The sequence below is a fragment of the Hyla sarda genome, chromosome 1, assembly GCF_029499605.1.
Source record: "Hyla sarda isolate aHylSar1 chromosome 1, aHylSar1.hap1, whole genome shotgun sequence".
NCBI lineage: Eukaryota > Metazoa > Chordata > Amphibia > Anura > Hylidae > Hyla > Hyla sarda.
In genome coordinates, this window is record NC_079189.1 from 477,518,089 (window position 1) to 477,538,733 (window position 20,645).

A 20,645-nucleotide genomic window follows, 5' to 3' on the forward strand; every position below is an offset into this window, starting at 1 on the left:
CCTTTGTCCACAGTGCGCAACATTATCAAGAATTTGCAACCCATGGCACTGTAGCTAATCTCCCTGGGCGTGAAAACGTAGGATAGTCCAGATGGTGGATAAGCAGCCCCAAACAAGTTCCAAAGATATTCAAGCTGTCCTGCAGGCACAGGGAGCATCAGTGTCAGCGCAAACTATCAGTCGACATTTAAATGAAATTAAACGCTATGGCAGAAGACCCAGGAGGACCCCACTGCGGACAAAGAGACATTAAAAAGAAAGACTACATTTTGCCAAAATGAACTTGAGTAAGTCAAAATGCTTCTGGGAAAACGTCTTGTGGACAGATGAGGCCAAGATAGAGCTTTTTGGTAAAGCAAATCATTCTTCTGTTTACCGAAAACGGAATGAGGCCTACAAAGAAAAGAACACAGTACCTACAGTGAAATATGGTGGAGGTTCAATGTTGTTTTGGGATTGTTTTGCTGCCTCTGGCACTGAGTGTCTTGAATGTGTGCAAGGCATCATGAAATCTGAGGATTACCAATGGATTTTGGGTCACACTGTACAGCCCAGTGTCAGAAAGCTGGGTTGCATTCGAGATCTTGGGTCTTCAGCAGGACAATGACCCCAAACATACATCAAAAAGCACCCAGAAATGGATGGCAACAAAGCGCTGGAGAGTTCTGAAGTGGCAGCAATGAGTCCAGATCTAAATCCCATTGAACACCTGTGGAGAGATCATAAAATTGCTGATGGGAAAAGGCGCCCTTCCAATAAGAGAGACCTGGAGCAGTTTGCAAAGGAAGAGTGGTCCAACATTCCGGCTGAGAGGTGTAAGAAGCTTATTGATGGTTGTAGGAAGCGACTGATTTCAGTTATTTTTTCCGAAGGGTGTTCAACCAAATATTAAGTTAAGGGTGCCAATAATTTTGTCCAGCCCATTTTTGGAGTTTGGTGTGACATTATGTCCAATAATCTTTATTTTTTATTTTTTTTTCCTCCCTTTTTTGGTTTGGTTCCAATACACACAAAGGGAATAAACATGTGTATAGCAAAACATGTGTTACTGCAATCCTTTCTGTGAGAAATACTTCATTTTCTGGAAAAATTTCAGGGGTGCCAACATTTACAGCCATGACTGTAGTCATATAAAACTGATCAGAATCAAAGCAAAATGACAACAGTAAGCATATGTCTGAAAATTACCAAACACCCTGAGAATAAGATTTTGTTATCTATCATTCTAGTGTGGAGATTTAGCAAAACCTGTGCAGAGGAAAAATTACCAGTTGCCAAAAGCAACCAATCAGTTTGCTTCTTTAAATTTTAGAAAGGCCTCTGAAAAATAAAAAAAGCAATCTGACTGGTTGCTATGGGACACTGGTGGACTTTTCCTCTGCACATGTTTCGATAAATCTCCCCAAATGTGTTTGAAAACCAGTTATAACCATGTCTGAAAACAAACCAATTCTCTCTGCTGATCTGTCACATTGCACTTGAGGCCAGGAGGTGAGTTTTATCATCTGGCAATTGAACACTCATAGAGCCTGGGTTTGGATGACACCCATGAGTAAGTATGTGACATATACATCGGAAACCCGTAGGGTCTGAACCCAGTGCTAAGTGCTGTACTGCATACTTTTATGGAAAGTTTTCATAAAGGCTTACTATGTTACTATGAATATGGGCAAAAAAATGGCTGCAAGAATGGTGAAAAAAAGTGGGCTGAAAAAAAAGCCCAGCGCAAAATAAAACAGCTGAAAATACAGCTGTAATTTCAGCCTTAGTCTTGAGGCTAAAAATAATGGTTTAAAAAACTGTATGTAAACATAGCCTAAGAAACATTTTCCAATTTCTTAGTAATTTCTGTTTTTAAAAAGAGCTAGCTGCCCTAAGAGCTTCCACAGCGAATGCCACACAGCTTTCCTAGAAATCTGAACGGTAGTTTATGGCTTTGATGAAATTCACAATTTTGATGTTGTTGTTCCCTGTTGTGACCTAATAATAAATTTGAAATTCTATTTTAGAGGCCTATTATAATGGAGCGATCCATGTCACAGGTCCAAGGATATATGAGGAAATAAATCTTGTGGGATTCTAGACCATGAGAGAGAGAGAGATGACATCAAGATTAAAACCCACAGCTACGAGCATCTGTTCACATTGGTACACTGTGCTACCACAGCGATCAACCAAGAGTATTTTTTTCTATACTAATTTCAGCTAATCTTCACTAATTTACTATGTACTCTAACTAGTGTTAGGCTAGATTTCCACTAATTTCTTTTTTGCAAAAACGCCAATAAAAACGCCCATTCAGCCGCATGATTTTTTTTTTCTTTAAACGCTGTGGCCAGATGTTAGCTGCAAGTCAATAGGGAATTGCAAAATGCCACATCCACTTGGTGTTTTACAGTTTGGCATTTTTTTTTATCTTTTTGTCGTTTTTCAGCTATTTTTGGCTCCTTGGCAGTTTTTCAAAAACCACCTCTTGTTGAGACTTTGGAGTTTTTTCGGGAAAATCTTGGCGTTTTCCTCCCATAGAAGCCTATGGGTGTGAAAAAGCGCCAAGAATATTTGCTGGTGGTTTTTATTCTTTTTTTTGGACTTAAGCGATCCAAAAAAGGGATGGAGATACATTATTTTATTAAAATTTCATAGGGTACCATTAAATGAAAAGATACAGTAGGGGTGGAAAAAATTGTATTTAACAAAATTAATATTTTTTATAACAAAATTTTTATTTTTAAACAAGGATCAATTTATGTGGGCGGGCAGGGAAATAATGTAGCTGACAATAATAAAAATGTAGTAAGGGGCCACTTAAATGTAAAATTATATATTTTTAATTAATTTTGTTAAACTTTTTATTAGTAATGTATTTTAATAATGTGTTTAATAAAGTGTGTGTGTGTTTTTAACTTTTTAAACTTTTTTTTTCTTTGTTTCTTTAAAATTTTTTAGGTAGTACTACTCCCAGCATGGAACAGACTGTTCCATGCTGGGAGTAGTAGTACCTGTACTAATAGACAGATCGCCCGGGTGACTTCTGACACCCATTGCGATCCTCCTATACAATGTATAGAAGCCGGCGGCACGGCCGCTTCTCCTCTATCCTGCATTATGTTCTGCAATGTGAATTTCTTCACATCACAGATTCATATTTCCCACGGAGAACTGTGATTGGCCAGATGGTTCCAGCCAATCACAACTCTCTACGGGAAATATGAATAATAGGTATATACACGGCATATACTACAGACCATACTATGGTGGTAGCAGAAAAGAGTACAACAGGTTTCAGAAGTGACACCCGCTGCGATCTGTTGATTAATGCAGGTACTACAGCTCCCAGCATAGAGCAGAGTGTGCTCCATGTTGGGAGCAGTAGTACCTGCAGTTAAGAACAGATCACAGCGGGTGTCACTCCTGACACCGCTGCGATCGTCCTTCATACTTCTGAGATGCGGAGCGGCTTTCTCCTGCGCTCGCATCTCTACACTATACTCCATCCGGCCAGTGATGTGAATAGAAATTCACATCATTCATATTTCCCGGTGATTGGCTGCCACCATCCGGCCAATCACCACTCTGGGTTGAAAATATGAATGAGTGATGTGAATTTCTATTCACATCACTGGCCGGCCGGAATATAGTGCAGAGATGCGAGCGCAGGAGAAAGCCGCTCCACATCTCTGCAATAGAAAGGACGATGGCTTCAGGTGTCAGGAGTGACACTCTGGGCAATCTGTCTATTAGTACAGGTATACTACTCCCAGCATGGAACAGTCTGTTCCATGCTGGGAGTAGTAGTACTACCTAAAAAAAATTAAAAATAGAGAAAAAAAAAAAGTGAAACACACACTTTATTAAACACATTGGCCCTCATTTACTTAGAAAATTGGGTTGTAAGTCTATCTTGCTTTCTAACCCGACTGCTTTTTTCCCCTAGTATGTATTATTATGTCGCATCTTGTTTGTCGCACGTGCGTTTTGTTGGTTTTGGTTTCCAACTCCTCTGAGCTGTCGGGAAAAAATCCACAACAATTCAACAAATTCGGGTTGGAAACCTTTATAAATACGTGGGAAAGCTCAGAAATGTCGGGTTACGCCCCTTTTTCGGGTTTGGGAGAATCCACATCGGGTCCGTCGGGAAAAAATGTTGCATCGTGTCGCAGACTGGCGCACCATGTCTGCGACATGGCGCAGACAAAGATGCGACAAAAAAACCCGACAAAAGAAGTCGGGTTTAGAATAGTAAATGAGGGCCATTATCAAAATACATTACTAATAAAAATTATAAAAAATATATATTATTTTTTACATTTAAATGGCCCCTTTCTACATTTTTATTATTTTCGGCTGCATTTTTTAGGTCCCCGCCTGCCTACATAGATTGGTCCCTGTTTAAAAAATTAATAAAAATTTTGTTACAAAAAAAAAAAAAATTTCATTAAATACATCTTTTTCCATCCCTACTGCATCTATTTTATTTATTTTTTTGTACCCAACAAATTTTGAAAAAAATTCAAATGCCAAAGGGGCCAAAAATGCAATTTCCACTCAAAGGCAAAAATGCCTGAAATTAATGGCAGTTTTTCTGGTGTTTTTTGTAAAAAAAATAAAAATAAAAAAAATAAAAATAAAACTCAGAAAAAAAAAACTAGGAAACCTAGCTTTAAACGGCATCATAGACAGTATGCATGTTCACACTGGACAAAAATAGCATGAAACTTTATATAACACTGTGAATTTAATATATATACTGTGAAAATGTGGGTTTAGAAATAATGGAACTGTAGTAGTTTACCATGGTTGTGTGTAAATACACTATGGTATCTTTAGGGTGTGACTTATTTATTGTAGGATAACGGGAAAACTATGCCTTATTATTATTTTTATATGGTTATCTGGGTTTTTATACTGTTCTTTATATATATTTTTTTAATAAAGAACTTTTTTGTTTACCTGTGCTGTTTTATTTTTAATAAAGTGTATAAAACATAAGAGCATGTTCACACTGAGCCAGGCAGATTCCACATGGCTAACCAGAGAGTGTGGTCCCCTCTTTTTATTCGGGACTCTGAGGCAGAGTCCCAGGCAAGAGAGGGTGCTTAGTGTACCGGCCAAAAACCGGGGCCTCAGAGTCCCAGCCAACCATAGGGGGCCTCAGAGTCCTAGCCAACCACAGGGGGCCTCAGAGTCCTGGCCAATAAGATGGGGCAGCAGAGTCCCTGTTAACCCAAGGGGGCAGCAGAGTCTTAGTCCACTACAGCAAGCCGAAGAGTCCCAGCCAACCAGAAGAGGTTGCAGAGTCTTGACCCACCAGAAGAGGTCGCAGAGTCCTGGCCAAAAAGGGGGGCTGAAGAGTCCCGGCTAACCATAGGGGATGCAAAATCCCGGTCAACCAGGGAGGGTCTCAGAGTAGTGGCTAAAAAGAAGGGATCGCAGAGTCCCAACTAAAAAGAGGGGCCTCAGAGTCCTGGCCAACCACAGGAGGCTGCAGAATCTCGGACAACCACAAGAGGCCTCAGAGTCCTGGCCAAAAAGAGGGGGCTGCAGAGTCCCGGTCAACTACAGGGGGCCAAAGAGTCTAGGCCAAAAAGTGGGGGGGGGGGGCACAGAGTCCTGGCTAACCACAGGGGCCACAGAGTCCTGGTCAACTATAGGGGGCAAAAGAGTCGTGGCCAAGCAGAAGATGTTGCAGAGTCTTGGCCAACAGAAGGGGCCACAGAGTCCTGGCCAACCAAAGGGGGCCACAGAGTCCCAGCCAATTAGAGGAGGCTTCAGAGTCCCAGCCAACCACAGGGGGCCTGAGTGTCTTGGCCAACAAGAAGAGGCCAAAGAGACCCTGTCAACCACAGAGAGCCACAGAGTCTTGGTCAATTAGAGGTGGTCGCAGATTCCCGGTCAACTACATGGCGCCAAACAGTCCTGGCCATCCAAAAAGGGCCTCAGAGTCATGGACAGTCAGTAGGGGTTGAAGAGTCCTGGCCAATTAAAGGGGGCCGCAGAGTCCAGGTCAACCACAAGGGGCCGTAGAGTGTCGGCCAACCAGAAGGGGCCGCAGAGTCCTGGCCAACCACAGGGGGCCACAGAGTCCCGGTCAACCAAAAGAGGTCCTAGAGTCTTGGCCAACAAGAGGAGGGCACAAGTCCCCATCACCTATAGGGGGCTGCAGAGTCATGGCCAACCAAAAGAGGTCACAAAGTCTTGGCCAACCAATAGGGGCCACAGAGTCCCAGTCAAAAAGAAGGGGTTGTAGAGTCCCGGTCAACCACAAGGGCCAAAGAGTCCCAGTTACCCAAAGGGTCCCAAAGAGTCCCAGCCACCCAAAGGGGCCACAGAGTCCCGGCCAACAAGAAGGGGACGCAGAGTCCTGGCCAACCACAGGAGGCCGCAGAGTCCTGGCCAATCAGAAAGGGCCACAGATTCCTGGCCAACCACAGGGAGTCCCGGTCAACCAGAGGGGGCTGCAGAGTCCCAGCCATCCAAAGGGGGCTGCAGAGTCCCAGTCAACCAGAGGGGGCGCAGAGCCCTGGCCAACCAGAGGGGGCCGCAGAGTTCTGTCCAAAAAGAGTCCTGCAGAGTCCTGGCCAACCAGAGGGGGCCGCAGAGTCCTGGCCAACCACAGGGGGCCGCAGAGTCCCAGCCATCCACAGGGGGCCACAGAGTCCCAGCCAAAAAGGGGGCCACAGAGTCCCAGACAACCATTAGGGGCTGCAGAGTCCTGGCCAGCCAGAGGGGGCCAAAAAGTCCCAAGTAACCGCAGAGTCCTGGCCAACCTGAGGAGGACAAAGAGGTATCGATAGAGTCCCAGAAGGTCCCGCAAAGTACCTGCCAACCATAGGGGGCTTATAGCTGAGCCAACCAGAGGGAGCTGCAGAGTCCCAGTCAACCAGAGGAGGCCAAAGAGTCCAGGCCAACCAGAGGGGGCCAAAGAGTCCTGGCCAACCAGGACATTGTTTTCAATGGCGCCCAACGCTTGTGGTCCAAACAATTACTCCATTCGGCCATTAAAATGAATGCCACCCAGCGCCATGCATTACAGTATATGTCGACATCGGGTTTATCGCAGGATGCTGAAAAATACATTAAACGGCAGGTGGTGATCCAGTGTGAACCTAGCCCTATATAATAACCTCAGATTGTGCACCCTTGTTCTTGTGTCTAACATTTCCCTCCTGAACCTTTTATAGGCTGGTGTGACATACAGCAGAATTTTGGAAGAGTGTCACTGCAAGTTAAAGCCGGAAGTACAATACCTTCCTTTATATTTCCCATTCTTTCCAAATCCACTTCTGGCTTTAGCTCAAAAACTGCAGCACCACTTTATTAATAAACTGCTGTGTGTGACACCAGCCTATAGAGGTATTCTAATTTCAGACATTTATGGCATATTCTCTGGATATGTCACCTAAAATCGGGTCCCACCTCTGGAACGGACACCTATCTTGAAATCGAGGGCTGTTCGGCCTAGTGCCAGTCTCGGCCAGGACACGCATCAGTCTTGGACAGTAACTAGCAGATAGATTTGCGTTAATTGAATGCAGGTGTTACATGAAATGGCCTAAATTTCTGTGGAAGCTGCAGTAAACAAGCTGTAGAAGAAACTGGGCATTGGGAAACTGCAATGTGGGGAGAATGATAGTGATACAAACCCAAAGAAGCAGAAAAGGAGTCACTTGTATGCAAAAATATTGGAGAGCTTTATTGAACAATAGACTGCACCATTTATTAGATAAAATAAATGATTTTTGGAAATGTACTGACATTTTTTTTATTACATTTTTCTTTTCTAACCTGGTTGGGGGGGGGGGGTCGTTGGTTGGAATTGGTTATCAGGGGAAAAATATAGAAAATGATTTATAAAGTTGTCTATACTACTGTGAACTGTATGGGATATTGTGTTTCTTTCTTGAAATTGTAAGCTTCCCATATTTTTTGTCACAGATGTATAGTTGAATATGCTGTACATAAATACGACTTTGTATATGTGAACTCTATTCTATGTGATTATGGAATTGTAATGGTCTTTTTATTTATGTATACGGTTTTAACTTTTTAATAAAGAAATATTTAAATTAAATATATATACGAGGAGGAATGCAAACATCAACAAACAGGGCAACATCGCCAGGACCTGCACATAAGAAAAGTACAAGCTATACAAACCGTTGTAGGTAATAATTGTTCTAGTGCAGGATCCGGGATAGCAGCACTCGAATGCATGTTTCGGCACGTGAGATCGTCTGGGAGTAGCCCCTGGACGAAGGTCTCGCATGCCAAAACGCACATTGGAGTGGTGGTATCTTAGACCCTGCACTAGAACAATTACTACCTATAACAGGAAAGCACCACTCCAACATGTGTTTCTGCATGTGGGACCTTCATCCGGGAGTCTGTTTAACTTGCCTTTGGGTATATAATAATAACTTTATATGATTAATTCTTATAGCACATGTTACGTTACTATTGATTATTTATTAATGCACTTTTATTGTGGATGTTTGTTCCCCACTGCATTTAAATCTTTTTGCCATTGTGTGTGTTGTTAATCTCTCTCCAGAGTACTCTTATGTGTACTTTTCTTATGTGTGGATTCCGGTGTTTGTTGAGGTTTACATTTCTCTTCGTATATTTTTATTTTATCTTATGAATTGTGCAATCTATTTTTCAGTAAACAAATCTTCATAAAGAGAATGAAAAATGGCACTCACTATATGTAGAAAAACTTCTGTTTCAAGCATCACCACACTTATTCTCAAGCTACTAGAAACAGAGCATGCTATTATAGTAGAGTACATGTGAATGCCTACTGCAAAGCCACAGTATGATCACAGCCTTGTCCTGTAGTAGTGCAAATCCAGTATCTTCATTCTCTTTGTGATATTTTTCAATAAAGCTCTTCAATATTTTTGCATATAAATTATTTTGTATCTACATATATGGAGATGTTGCTGCTTTACCCTGTTGTTTGCTTGCCTCTTTTAAGCAAGGAGTATGATGGTACTCTGCTACAATTTTGAGTTCACTTTTACATACAATCCAAATGGGCCATTGAAATGAACAGTATCTGCTGCCCTCTGTTACAGTATATGTTGGCATCCCTGTTTGGCAGGATGCTAATGGATACCTCAAACGGGAGGCAAAGTACAGTGTGGTCCTATTCTAAGATTATTCAATTGAGACTGCTGCAGTATTTGGAAAATGAACAGCCTAAAGTGCCAGCTGGTTTCAGAAAAGTGCAGAAACAAAAAGAATACAGTCCTTCAGGCTATATGGGAGAGATTCGAGTAGAATACCAGTAAATGATATATTAACATCTATAAAACTACATAAAAAAAAATAAATTGACCTTAAAGGAAATCTGTTATAAGTGTCACATGCACTAACCTGTCGGTACAAACAGCTAGTGCAGGTGACACTGATGACAACAGTACTTCTTGTCCCATTCTGTGCTGTGATTCTCCAGCTATCCTCTTCGGTATCTTCAGCTCCGGGAGTGACTTGGAGCAATGGTGGAGCTTAGTGACGTCACCGCTGCTGTTTGCTAGCAGCGGGACCCAGCAGAGAACAGCAGCAGTGATGTCACTAAGCTGCGCCCATGCTTCAAGTTGGGCCATGAGCTGAAGATACCGAAGAAGATAGCCAAAGAACCACTGCACGGAACAGGACAATAAGTACTGTTGTCATCAGTGTCACCTGCATTAGTTGTCTGTACCGACAGGTTAGTGCATGTGACACTGATAACAGATTTACTTTCAGGTAAATTAGACACAAATGAGAAGTAAATAATAAAGGTGTTTATTAGATACAATTACCGTAACTATATTAGTGTACCTAATATGTGCCCCCGGTATAGGCTGTCTCACTCTGACAGGAGTGAAGGTGTATACAGGCCCTGCACTGTAAAAAGGCAGACCAAGCAACTGCCTTACGGCGCACAGATTACAGAGCCGGGGGGGGGGGGGGGGGGGGGGTGAAAAATGAATAACCATTTTTTTCTTTGGAAATCACTTGCGTTGCCCACCAGGCTGCACAATGCCACCGCTGTGCACCATAGAGAAACATACACTCCCCCCACCCCCAGAACAAACCCCTAACCATTTCCCCAAACACACCGCCTCACAACGATCCCACGCCCCCTCCCTGTGTAGTGCGGCGCGTGCCTTCAGACTACCTCGAAATCCTGCAGCCTAGCTATGACTGGCTTAGCGATGCTTCCAACGATCAGGTGAGGAGGCCATGGATTGGGTGGAGTGGCTGCTTCATGCTGGCTAAAGTCGGGCATCACCGATCCGGGTCTATCCGAGTCTAAATTATGAAACAAAAAAGTAAATAAATACAGTAGATTTGATTTATGTATAAAGAAGTTTATACAGTAGTTGCATTAAATAAAGTAAAAAATAGGAATAAAGGAAAATAGAAAAATGGATTGTATATGTATATATCATGTTTAGATGATGCATATGTCGTTACAGTAAATATAATAGTATTGTGCTAAGTGTATGTATATATATTTTTTACTTAAAATCACTATAATAATTACATTGAAATAAGTTATGTTACAGAGGAAAAGGATGAGCAACTGGTACGACATAGATGGTACGGTGTAAATACAGTACATGATATAGTAACATAGTTCAAAGGGTTGAAAAAAAGACCAAGGTCCATCAAGTTCAAACTATATCCCTAATGAGTCCTTACTGAGTTGATCCAGAGGAAGGCAAAAAACCCTCATGGTAAAAATTCCTTCCCGACTCCAAATATGACATCAGAATAAATGCCTGGATCAACGTTCTGTCCCTATAAATCTAGTATACATAACCAGCGATGTTCTTACTCTCCAAAAATGCATCCAGACCCCTTTTGAATTCTTTTACAGAGTTCACCATGACCACCTCCTCCGGGAGAGAATTCCACAGTCTCACTGCTCTTACAGTAAAGAACCCACGTCTGTGCTGGTGTAGAAACCTTCTTTCCTCTAGACGTAGAGGATGCCGCCTTGTTATAGATACAGTCCTGGGTATAAATAGATCATGGGAGAGATCTCTGTACTGCCCCCTGATATATTTATACATAGTTATTAGGTCTCCCCTAAGCCTTCTTTTTTCTAAACTAAATAACCCTAATTCTGATAATCTTTCTGTTACTATGTTACTTGAAATACATTATCTTTCACTAAAATGTGGGACAATGACACTCATTATGAATCATGATAAGATGCTGAGATAAAATAGTCTAAAACAATAGAAACATTAAAAGGAATGGTAATAACAATAATAAAACAGTATCATGGATACTGGAATTTTGTCTGCATGATTAACTCGGATGGGCTCCACCCCAGGGACTGTGGAAACTTAGCCTTAAAGGGGTTATTCAGAATTACAAAAGGGTTGTTTTTATTTTGTTGCATTTATTTAGGGATTTATCTTGATTTTTTTTTTACAAACCCCCCCTTCCCCTGGATTGCTAAATTGTGTTTCTTTTCTTTCAATCTTGCCCTACAAATAATTTATTTTTGGCTTTGCAGTAGACTTTGTAGTAAAGTGAGTGATGTCAATACAAAGTACAATTGGTCTTGCATAAAACAAGCCCTCCTACTGGTCTGTAATTAGGCCTTGTTTACATGATGGAATTTTTGTGGGGAATTCTGAAGAAGAATTCCGCACAGAAATTCTGCAGCAGCTAAACTGTTCACATGGCACGGAAATCCGGATTCTGTCGTCCACAAAAACATTAAACATGTTTTTGTGGATTCCGCAAGGAAATGCATTGCCATTTATGAGACGTTGCATTTTCAAGCAGTCCAAGCGGTTTCCGGTTAGTCAAATGTGCGGGTCGTTTTGCCCCCAATCCCCCGTAGATAGTTTTAACAACCCCTCTGTAGGTAGTTTTAGGACCCCCTGTAGCTTGGCCCCCTTGAGGTAGTGTTAGGATCTCCCTGTAGTTAGCTTGATCCTTGTTCTAGGACCCCGCAGGCAGTTTTACAACCCCCCTGCAGGTAGTTTTAGGACCCCCCCCCCCTTGCAGTTTTATACAAAAAGAACTGAGCAGCTGCTACTGAAAATTTTATATACTTTATTTATCAAATATAAGTGACATAATACACAGGAAACATCAGGAATTTAAAAACAATACTGGCAGAACTGGATGTTTGTAAAAAATGATGATAAATGCCTATATATAAACAATAATATATACAACAGGGTGAAGAGATGGGAGCCCCAAAGATGAAATTACATATAGCTCATAGCCCTCTATTGCACAATATTAGGTCAGAGTCCTAAGTGGAATGCATTTTATCCCGGCCAGTCTTAATGACTACAACCACGCCTCATGTACTGCTACAATATCTCATTTGATCACATGTTCAGCTACCAGTGTACTTATGCCCAGTACCGCTCGTTCCAACGTACGTTTCGTCGGGATGACTCTCTCCCCCCCCCCCCTTGCAGGTAGTTTTAGGACCCTCTGAATTTAGCTCGCTTGCTGTAGGTAGTTTTAGGACCCCCCCCAGTAGTTTTAGGCCCCTGAGTCCCGTTACCAGTATTCCCATTCCCGTTACCAGTATCATGAGCAGAGAACGCTTCAATCCCCGTGGGACCCGACTGCTATCAGCAGCCAGGACCCAGGGTTAATGCCGGGCACTGCCGATCGGGCCTATGCCCGGCATTAACCCTTTAGACTCTGCAATCAAATCTAGAATGAAAGTAAAAGCGTCCCTGCAGATCAGCGGAGCTGATCAGGACTATCGCGACAAAATCGTGATGTCCTGATCAGCTGAGAGGACAGTGGGAGGGTACATACCTCCCTTCTCGACATCCGATCGGTTCTCTATTGCTCCAAGCCTGCCATGCAGGCTGGAGCAGCAGAGCGCCGATAACACTAATCTTTGCTATGCTATGGTATAGCATTGATCAGTATATGCAGTCAGAAGTCTGCATGGTATAGCCCCCTATGGGGCTAAAAAAAAAATAATAAATGTGAATAAGCCCCTTCCCTAATAAAATAATCATATGTGGTACTGCCGCATGTGTAAATGTCCCAACTATTAAAATATAAGGTTAGCTAAACTGCACGGTCGATGGCGTACAAGAAAAAAATACCAGTCCAAAAAATACCAGTCCATAAAGTCCAAAATTGTGCATTTTTGCTCACTTCATATATCCTAAAAATATTAATAAAAAGCTAGCAAAAAGTCCCGTCAAAACAAAAATGGTACCAATAAAAACCGCAGAACACAGAGCAAAAATTGAGCCTTCATATAGCCCCGTATGCAGAAAAATTAAAAAGTTATAGGGGTCAGAATATGACAATTTTAAAAATACTAATTTTGGTACATGTAGTTATAATTTTTTAAAGTAGTAAAATAAAACCTATATAAATTAGGTATGCTTGTAACTGTATGGACCTACAGAATAAAGAAAAGGTGTTATTTTTACTGAAAAGTTCACTGCGCAGAAACGGAAGCTTTAAAAAGTTTCAAAATGGCTTTTTTTTTATTTCACCCCTTAAATACGTTTTTTTTTGTTTTGTGCATATTATGTTATAAAATAAGTGATGTCATTACAAAGTACAATTGGTGACATAAACATTTTGTAGGTGCAAAATTGAACGAGCTATGATTTTTAGAAGGAAAAAACAAAAGTGCAAAAGTGAAAATTGTTTTGAGTTTTGGAGACACCCTGTTTGGGAAACAGTGCCTCAAATGTGCATGGCGCTCCCTGTTTGGGAAACAAAATAGGACTCAAATGCGCATGGCGCTCCCTGTTTGGGAAACAAAATAGGACTCAAATGCGCATGGCGCTCTCTCGCTTTGGAGCCCTGTCGTATTTCAAGGCAACAGTTTAGGGCCACATATGGGGTATTTCCGTACTCGGGAGAAATTGTGTTACAAATTTTGGGGGGCTTTTTCTCCTTTTACCCCTTATGAAAAGGTAATGTTTGGGTGTACACCAGCATGTTAGTGTAAAAAAATTAAAGGGTACCTCTCATCAAATAAACTTTTGATATATTTTAGATTAATGAATGTTGAATAACTTTCCAATAGCATGTTAATGAAAAATATGCTTCTTTCTATTGTATTTTTCCTGATCAGTCCTGTCAGCAAGCATTTCTGACTCATGTTGGAGTCCTAAACACTCAGAGCTGCCAGCCTGCTTTGTTCACAGCCAAACAGGCTGTGAACAAAGCAGGCTGGCAGCTCTGAGTGTTCTCCTTTGTGAACAAAGCAGATTGGCAGCTCGTAGTGTTTAGGACTCCAGCACGAGTCTGAAATGCTTGCTGCCAGGACTGGTAGGGAGACCCCTAGTGGTCATTTCTTCAAAGTGGAAAATTAAATAGAAAGAAGCATATTTTTTAATAACATGCAATTGTAAAGTTATTCTGCATACATTTATCTATAATGCACAACAATGGATTACCGCTCACCACACCCGCAACTGCTCCTTAGTCCGTGCTGCGGACACGCCGGTACCGCCTCCGGCTCACACAATTTGCAACAAGGAAGATAGTCCGGCACAGAACTGTAGTATGCAGTTAAGAACTCAGAACTTTATTTCAGCATAACGCAGTACACAGAAGCCTGACGCGTTTCGCACCGGAGTGCTTAGTGGTACGACTAAGCACTCCGGTGCGAAACGCGTCAGGCTTCTGTGTACTGCGTTATGCTGAAATAAAGTTCTGAGTTCTTAACTGCATACTACAGTTCTGTGCCGGACTATCTTCCTTGTTGCAAATTAATCTATAATATATCAAAAGTTTTTTTGATGAGAGGTACCCTTTAAATTTGTTACACTAACATTCTGGTTTTGCCCCATACTTTAAATTTTCACAAGCGGTAAAAGGAAGAAAAGAACCCCAAAATTTGTAACGCAGTTTCTCCTGAGTACGGAACTACCCCATATGTGGGCATAAAATGCTCTGCGGGCGCACAGCATGGCTAAGAAGTGAGAGCACACCTGTGGGGTGTTAAGGCTCACTGGACCCCTTGTTAAGTTCCTTGAGGGGTGTAGTTTCCAAAATAGTATGCCATGTTGATTTTTTGTTTTTGTTTTTTTGCTGTTCTGGCATCATAGGGGCTTCCTAAGTGTGACATGCCCCCCTAAAACCATTTCAGAAAAACTCACTCTCCAAAATCCCATTGTTGCTCCTTCCCTTCTGAGCCCTCTAGTGAATCCAGAGAGCACTTTACATCCACACATGAGGTATTTCCTTAGTTGACAGAAATTGGGTTACAAATTTTGGGGGCTTTTTCTCCTTTTAACCCTTGTAAAATTTCAAAAACTGGGTCTACAAGAACATGCGAGTGTAAAAAAAGATTTTGAATTTTCTCCTTCAATTTGCTGCTATTCCTGTGAAACACCTAAAGGGTTAACACACTTACTGAATGTCATTTTGAATACATTGAGGGGTGCAGTTTTTATAATGGGGTCATTTATGGGGTATTTCTAATATGAAGGCCCTTCAAATCCACTTCAAAACAGAACTGGCCCCTGAAAAATTCTGATTTAGAAAATTTTGTGGAAAATTGCTGTTGAACTTTGAAGCCCTCTGATGTCTTGCAAAAGTAAAAACATGTCAACTTTATGATGCAAACATAAAGTAGACATATTGTATATGTGAGTCAATATATCATTTATTTGGGATGTCTTTTTTCATTATAAGCAGAGAGTTTCAAAGTTAAAATAAAAAAAATGCTAAATTTTCAAATTTTTCATAAAATTTTGGCATTTTTCACCAAGAAATGATGCAAGTATTGATGAATATTTACCACTGACATAAAGTAGAATGTGTCACGAAAAAACAATCTCGGAATCAGAATGAAAAGTAAAAGCATCCCAGAGTTATTAATGCTTAAAGTGACAGTGGTCAGATCTGCAAAAAATGCTCTCGTCCTTAAATGGGCACTGTCAGATACAAAAACATTTGATATGTTGTAAAGCATGTATAACCAATAGGTTTGGCAATTGCTTTCATTAATAAAATTTCAGTATTTCATACTGAAAAAGCCAGTCAAACAACTGCCCCCCCCCTGCCTGCTTGGACACATACTAATCCTGCTGTGTCCATGCATCATCACCTATGTCATGGACACACTTCCTTGATTGACAGTTGTGAGTGCAGGGCTCACAGCTGGAGGAAAAATCCTCCCACTGTCAGCTTGTGTCCCGCTACGGTCAGTGAGGACAAGCTGGGAGTTGTAGTTTTGCTAATGCTAGGGGAGATGTGAGCAGACAGCATACTGAGGGAGGGGGCGGAGACCTGCACAGTGAGGCCACACCCCCTCCCTTTGAGAGGATTTCAGACTAGTGAGCTAAATTAAAATTGTAATAAAAAAAACAAAGGTGCTAGACACATAAAAATTAGATGTACATGGTCAGGAATAGGTAGAGTGATATATAAAAAAAAATGTTTTTTGTTGGATCTGACGGGTACGCTTTAAAGTGAAAATGGGCTGGGTCCTTAAAGGAGAACTCCAGAAATAAAGATGTAAAAAATAAAGATGTACAAACCTTCCTTTGCTCCGGGGCCTCCGGTAACCGGCTCCGGTCTCCGCCGCGATCCTCTTCCTGGTTGCTGGTGGTCGGCGAGTCATACTGCGCTCAGCCAATCACCGGCCGCAGCGAAGTTCCGACTCGGCCGGCAATAGGCTGAACGACAGTGTGACGTTTTCGGCCTCGGCAGCAGGTGCCGGTGTAGTGAAGAATTTTGTGTCTTGAAGTGTTCTCACACTGCCGCTCAGCCTATCACCTGCCGAGTCGGGACTTTGCTGCGGCCGGTGATTGGCTGAGCGCAGTATGACTCGCCGACCACCAGCAACCAGGAAGAGGATCGTGGCGGGGAGCGGAGCAGGTTACGGGAGGCCCCGGGGAGCAAAGGAAGGTATGTACCTCCTTTATTTTTTACTCCCGGCAGTATGTGGGGACAATTTTTCTATCCTGGAGTTCTCCTTTAAGGACTTCGATTTAGGACACCCTGTAGCTTGCCCTCAGTGTGTAGTTTCAAGACCCCCATGTAGTTCGCTTGCCCCCTGGCCTGCAGTTTTGTTTATTTATTTATAAACCACTTTTTTTCTTTTTTTTTTAACACTATAAAATCAATGGAAGCTGGAGGAAGCCATAAATTCTTCGGGGTGTTATTTGGGAACTACACTGAATAAGCCCCTCAAAATCAGCGCAGAGTCTTCCATGTGTATTTTGATTGATTCTAAGACTGTGTGAACGCAGCCATCTGTGACATTCCCTTCTAAACTCCGGAACAGTGGTTTTTGTTTCCGGACGGCAGTTTTACCATTGCGCACAGTAGTGGTGTTTCCGTTGTGTTGCTAGGCAACCTGGAAGCGTAGTGTGACGGCGGCCTTGGGCGGGAAAGTAGGACTGACGGCCGCTGTCGGAGCTTCGTCCAGCCCGTTGTTCACACCGTGTGACCGGCTATCTTCTGTCCTTCACAGGGGCCGTGTGAGGAGAGCGGCGGTCTGCAGCAATGGCCGCGCCTCCGCCCGCTCCCGGCCTAGACGCTGTGGTGACGGTGAGCGGCTCGGTGCAGAAGTACGTGAGTAAGAAGAAGAAGGTGCTGACGGCGGAGGAGGCTGAGCTGTATGAGCTGGCGCAGGCGGCCGGCATTATCATGGACCAGGAGGTGTTCAAGTAAGAGCTAGGCCTCGGGCTGCTGGGGTGTAATTGGGCAGAGGGCCTGCTTATAGCTGACCAGGGGTGAAGCATCTCTGTCTTGTGTACATCTGTATCCGGACCAGGCTCAGTCTACCGGGTGCTGGGCTCCTACATAAGCTATCACGTCACTTGTCTGCTGTATACAGAGATTGAGGCTGTGTTCACTGTAAACATTTAAGAGCAGTGTTTCCCAGCCAGGGGTCTCCAGCTGTTGCAAAACTGCAACTCTCAGTATGCCTGGACAGCCTCTGGCTGTCCGGGCATGCTGGGAGTTGTAGTTTTGCAACAGCTGGAAACCCCTGGTTGGGAAACACTGCTCTAGAGCAGTGGTCTTCAACCTGCGGACCTTCAGATGTTGCAAAACTACAACTCCCAGCATTCCCGGACAGCCGTTGGCTGTCCGGGCATGCTGGGAATTGTAGTTTTGCAACATCTGGAGGTCTACAGGTTGGAGACCACTACTCTAGAGTATTATAGGTGAGTTTTACAATGAGTTGTACTCACCAGCTCTGATCCTTAGGCTGGGTTCATATCACATTTTTTCCCAATAGGGGACAGCATACGGCTGGGGGAGCTAAAATCATGTGCTTCTGTATCCCTGCCGTATGCCGCCTGTATGCCGTATGTAATCTATTTCAATGAGACGACCGGAGTGAATCGGTCGGCTCATTTTTTGCCCGTACGTGTTTTTCCACTGGACCTAAAACCGTAGTCAACCACTGTTTTTGGTCCGGTAGAAAACCGCATACAGGCAAAAATGAGCCGAACGGTTCACTCCGGTCGGCTCTAGAGATGAGCGAACTTACAGTAAATTCGATTCGTCACGAACTTCTCGGCTCGGCAGTTGATGACTTTTCCTGCATAAATTAGTTCAGCTTTCAGGTGCTCCGGTGGGCTGGAAAAGGTGGATACAGTCCTAGGAGACTCTTTCCTAGGACTGTATCCACCTTTTCCAGCCCACCGGAGCACCTGAAAGCTGAACTAATTTATGCAGGAAAAGTCATCAACTGCCGAGCCGAGAAGTTCGTGACTAATCGAATTTACTGTAAGTTTGCTCATCTCTAGTCGGCTCATTGAAATGCATTACATACAGGCAGCATACGGCAGGGATACGGGAGCGCCCGGTTTTAGCTCCCCCCAACCGTATGCGGTCCCGTATCGGGAAAAAAGGTGATGTGAACCCAGCCATACAGATGCTCTGATGGTGCCCTGTCCTGCTGTGTACCATCACCAGGTCTGTCTCAAAATATGTAATTGCCCATTCAGCAAATCACTGGCCGCAGTGTGGACTCAACTCAGCCAAAGCTTTGCTTAGCGGGCATCTCCTTGTGTTGAAATCAAGCCCAGGAAGTGCTATACAGTGGCACAAGGAATCATCAGGGCAGGTGAGTACCGAGGACACCACATGACTGTTGAGCTCTTACCTGTTCAGGGTCCATTTTTTTTATTTTCTATTTGTTTATTTATTTTTTTGGTGCTGAAACAACCTTACACAGGTCAGGGCACAACTGATAGATCCTATTGACTGGAACGCAACGGTCGTGTGAACAAACCCTTACCTGGAAAAAGAATGCCTTGGGCAAAACTTTTAAAGGGGGGTTTCTGATTTTATTACACTAACAGCTGCCTGCTAGGGCTAGAAAATAATGAATAAATAAGGCTGCGATCACACTGCCATCTAGACCTGTCCCATTCTTCTCCTGTCAAAAATCTAAAAGGACTTTAAAAAAAATTGACAATAAGGGATGCAAACGGATGTTATCCGTTTGTATCCGTTATTGTTCAGTTAACTCCTTGGAGACGGAGGGCATACCTGTACGCCCTCAGCCCACTCCCTTTCTATAACGCGGGGCCACGCCATGGCCCCGCTTCATAGAGGGTCGGGCCCGACCGTTAAACAACGGCCGGGACCCGTGGCTAATAGCGAGCGGCACGGATCGTGGCATTCAAAGTTGAACACCACATCTAAAGTGAAAGTAAAGCACTGCCGGTTAGCTCAGGGGGCTGTTCAGGATTGCCGCAATGAAATTGCGGCATCCAGAACAGCTGTAAAGACAGCAGGAGGGTCCCTACTTTCCTCCGTGCTGTCCGATTGCCGAATGACTGCATAATGCCTGAGATCCAGGCATGAGCAGTCAAGCGGCAGAATCAATGATCAATGGTTTCCTATGAGAAACCATTGATCAATGTAAAAGATCAGTTTGTGTGCAGTGTTATAGGTCCCTATGTGGGGAAAAAAAACTGAAAGAAGATCATTTAACCCCTTCCCTAATAAGTTTGAATCACCCCCCTTTTCCCAATTAAAGAAAAAAACTGTGTAATTAAAAATAAACATGTGGTTCCGCCGTGTGTGGAAATGTCCGAATTATAAAAATATATCATTAATTAAACCGCGCTGTCAATGGCGTACGTGCAAAAAAATTCCAAAGTCCAAATTTGTGTATTTTTGGTCAGTTTTTATATAATGAAAAAATGAATAAAAAGTGATCAAAAAGTCCGATCAATACAAAAATGGTACCGCTAAAAACGTCAGAACACGGTGCAAAAAATTAGCCCTCATACCGACCCATATGCGGAAAAATAAAAAGTTATAGGGGTCAGAAGATGACAATTTTAAACTACTACATTTTCCTGCATGTAGTTATGATTTTTTCCAGAAGTACGACAAAATCAAACCTATATAAGTAGGGTATCATTTTAATCGAATAAATATAAGGTGTTATTTTTACCGAAAAATGCACTGCGTAGAAACAGAAGCCCCCAAAAGTTACTAAATGGCATTTTTTCTCCAATTTTGTTGCACAATGATTTATTTTACCGTTTCGCCGTAGATTTTTGGGTAAAATGACTGATGCCATTACAAAGTAGAATTGGTGGTGCAAAAAATAAGCCATTATATGGATTTTTAGCTGCAAAATTGAGTTTTGTTTTTTCCACCTTACCTTTTAAAAATCATAAGTGCAAAAACTGGAAAACCCTCCATCC

The 20,645-nt window shown here is 42.7% G+C and overlaps 2 protein-coding genes and 1 long non-coding RNA gene across 9 annotated transcripts in view; 2 read left to right on the forward strand and 1 right to left on the reverse strand.

Annotated features, from left to right (window-relative positions):
• Positions 1-3,334, forward strand: part of LOC130286426 (trichohyalin-like) — a 98,093-nt gene extending 94,759 nt beyond the window's left edge. For all 5 annotated transcript variants that reach the window (XR_008847410.1, XM_056537273.1, XM_056537274.1 and 2 more), the window contains one exon: positions 2,010-3,334. Coding sequence is in view for 4 of the 5 variants with exons in the window: in XM_056537273.1 (XP_056393248.1) it covers positions 2,010-2,066 (57 nt within the window). In the remaining variant the exon portion in view is untranslated. The remainder of the gene's footprint in view (positions 1-2,009) is intronic.
• Positions 1-17,417, reverse strand: part of LOC130286498 (uncharacterized) — a 33,889-nt gene extending 16,472 nt beyond the window's left edge. For both annotated transcript variants that reach the window (XR_008847413.1, XR_008847412.1), the window contains exons 1-2: positions 17,281-17,417; positions 10,166-10,299 (exon numbers count right to left, since the gene is read on the reverse strand). This is a non-coding gene — a long non-coding RNA (uncharacterized LOC130286498). The remainder of the gene's footprint in view (positions 1-10,165; positions 10,300-17,280) is intronic.
• MZT2B (mitotic spindle organizing protein 2B) overlaps positions 17,324-20,645 on the forward strand; it is a 29,930-nt gene continuing 26,608 nt past the window's right edge. For both annotated transcript variants that reach the window (XR_008847411.1, XM_056537277.1), the window contains exon 1: positions 17,324-17,636. Coding sequence is in view for 1 of the 2 variants with exons in the window: in XM_056537277.1 (XP_056393252.1) it covers positions 17,473-17,636 (164 nt within the window). In the remaining variant the exon portion in view is untranslated. The remainder of the gene's footprint in view (positions 17,637-20,645) is intronic.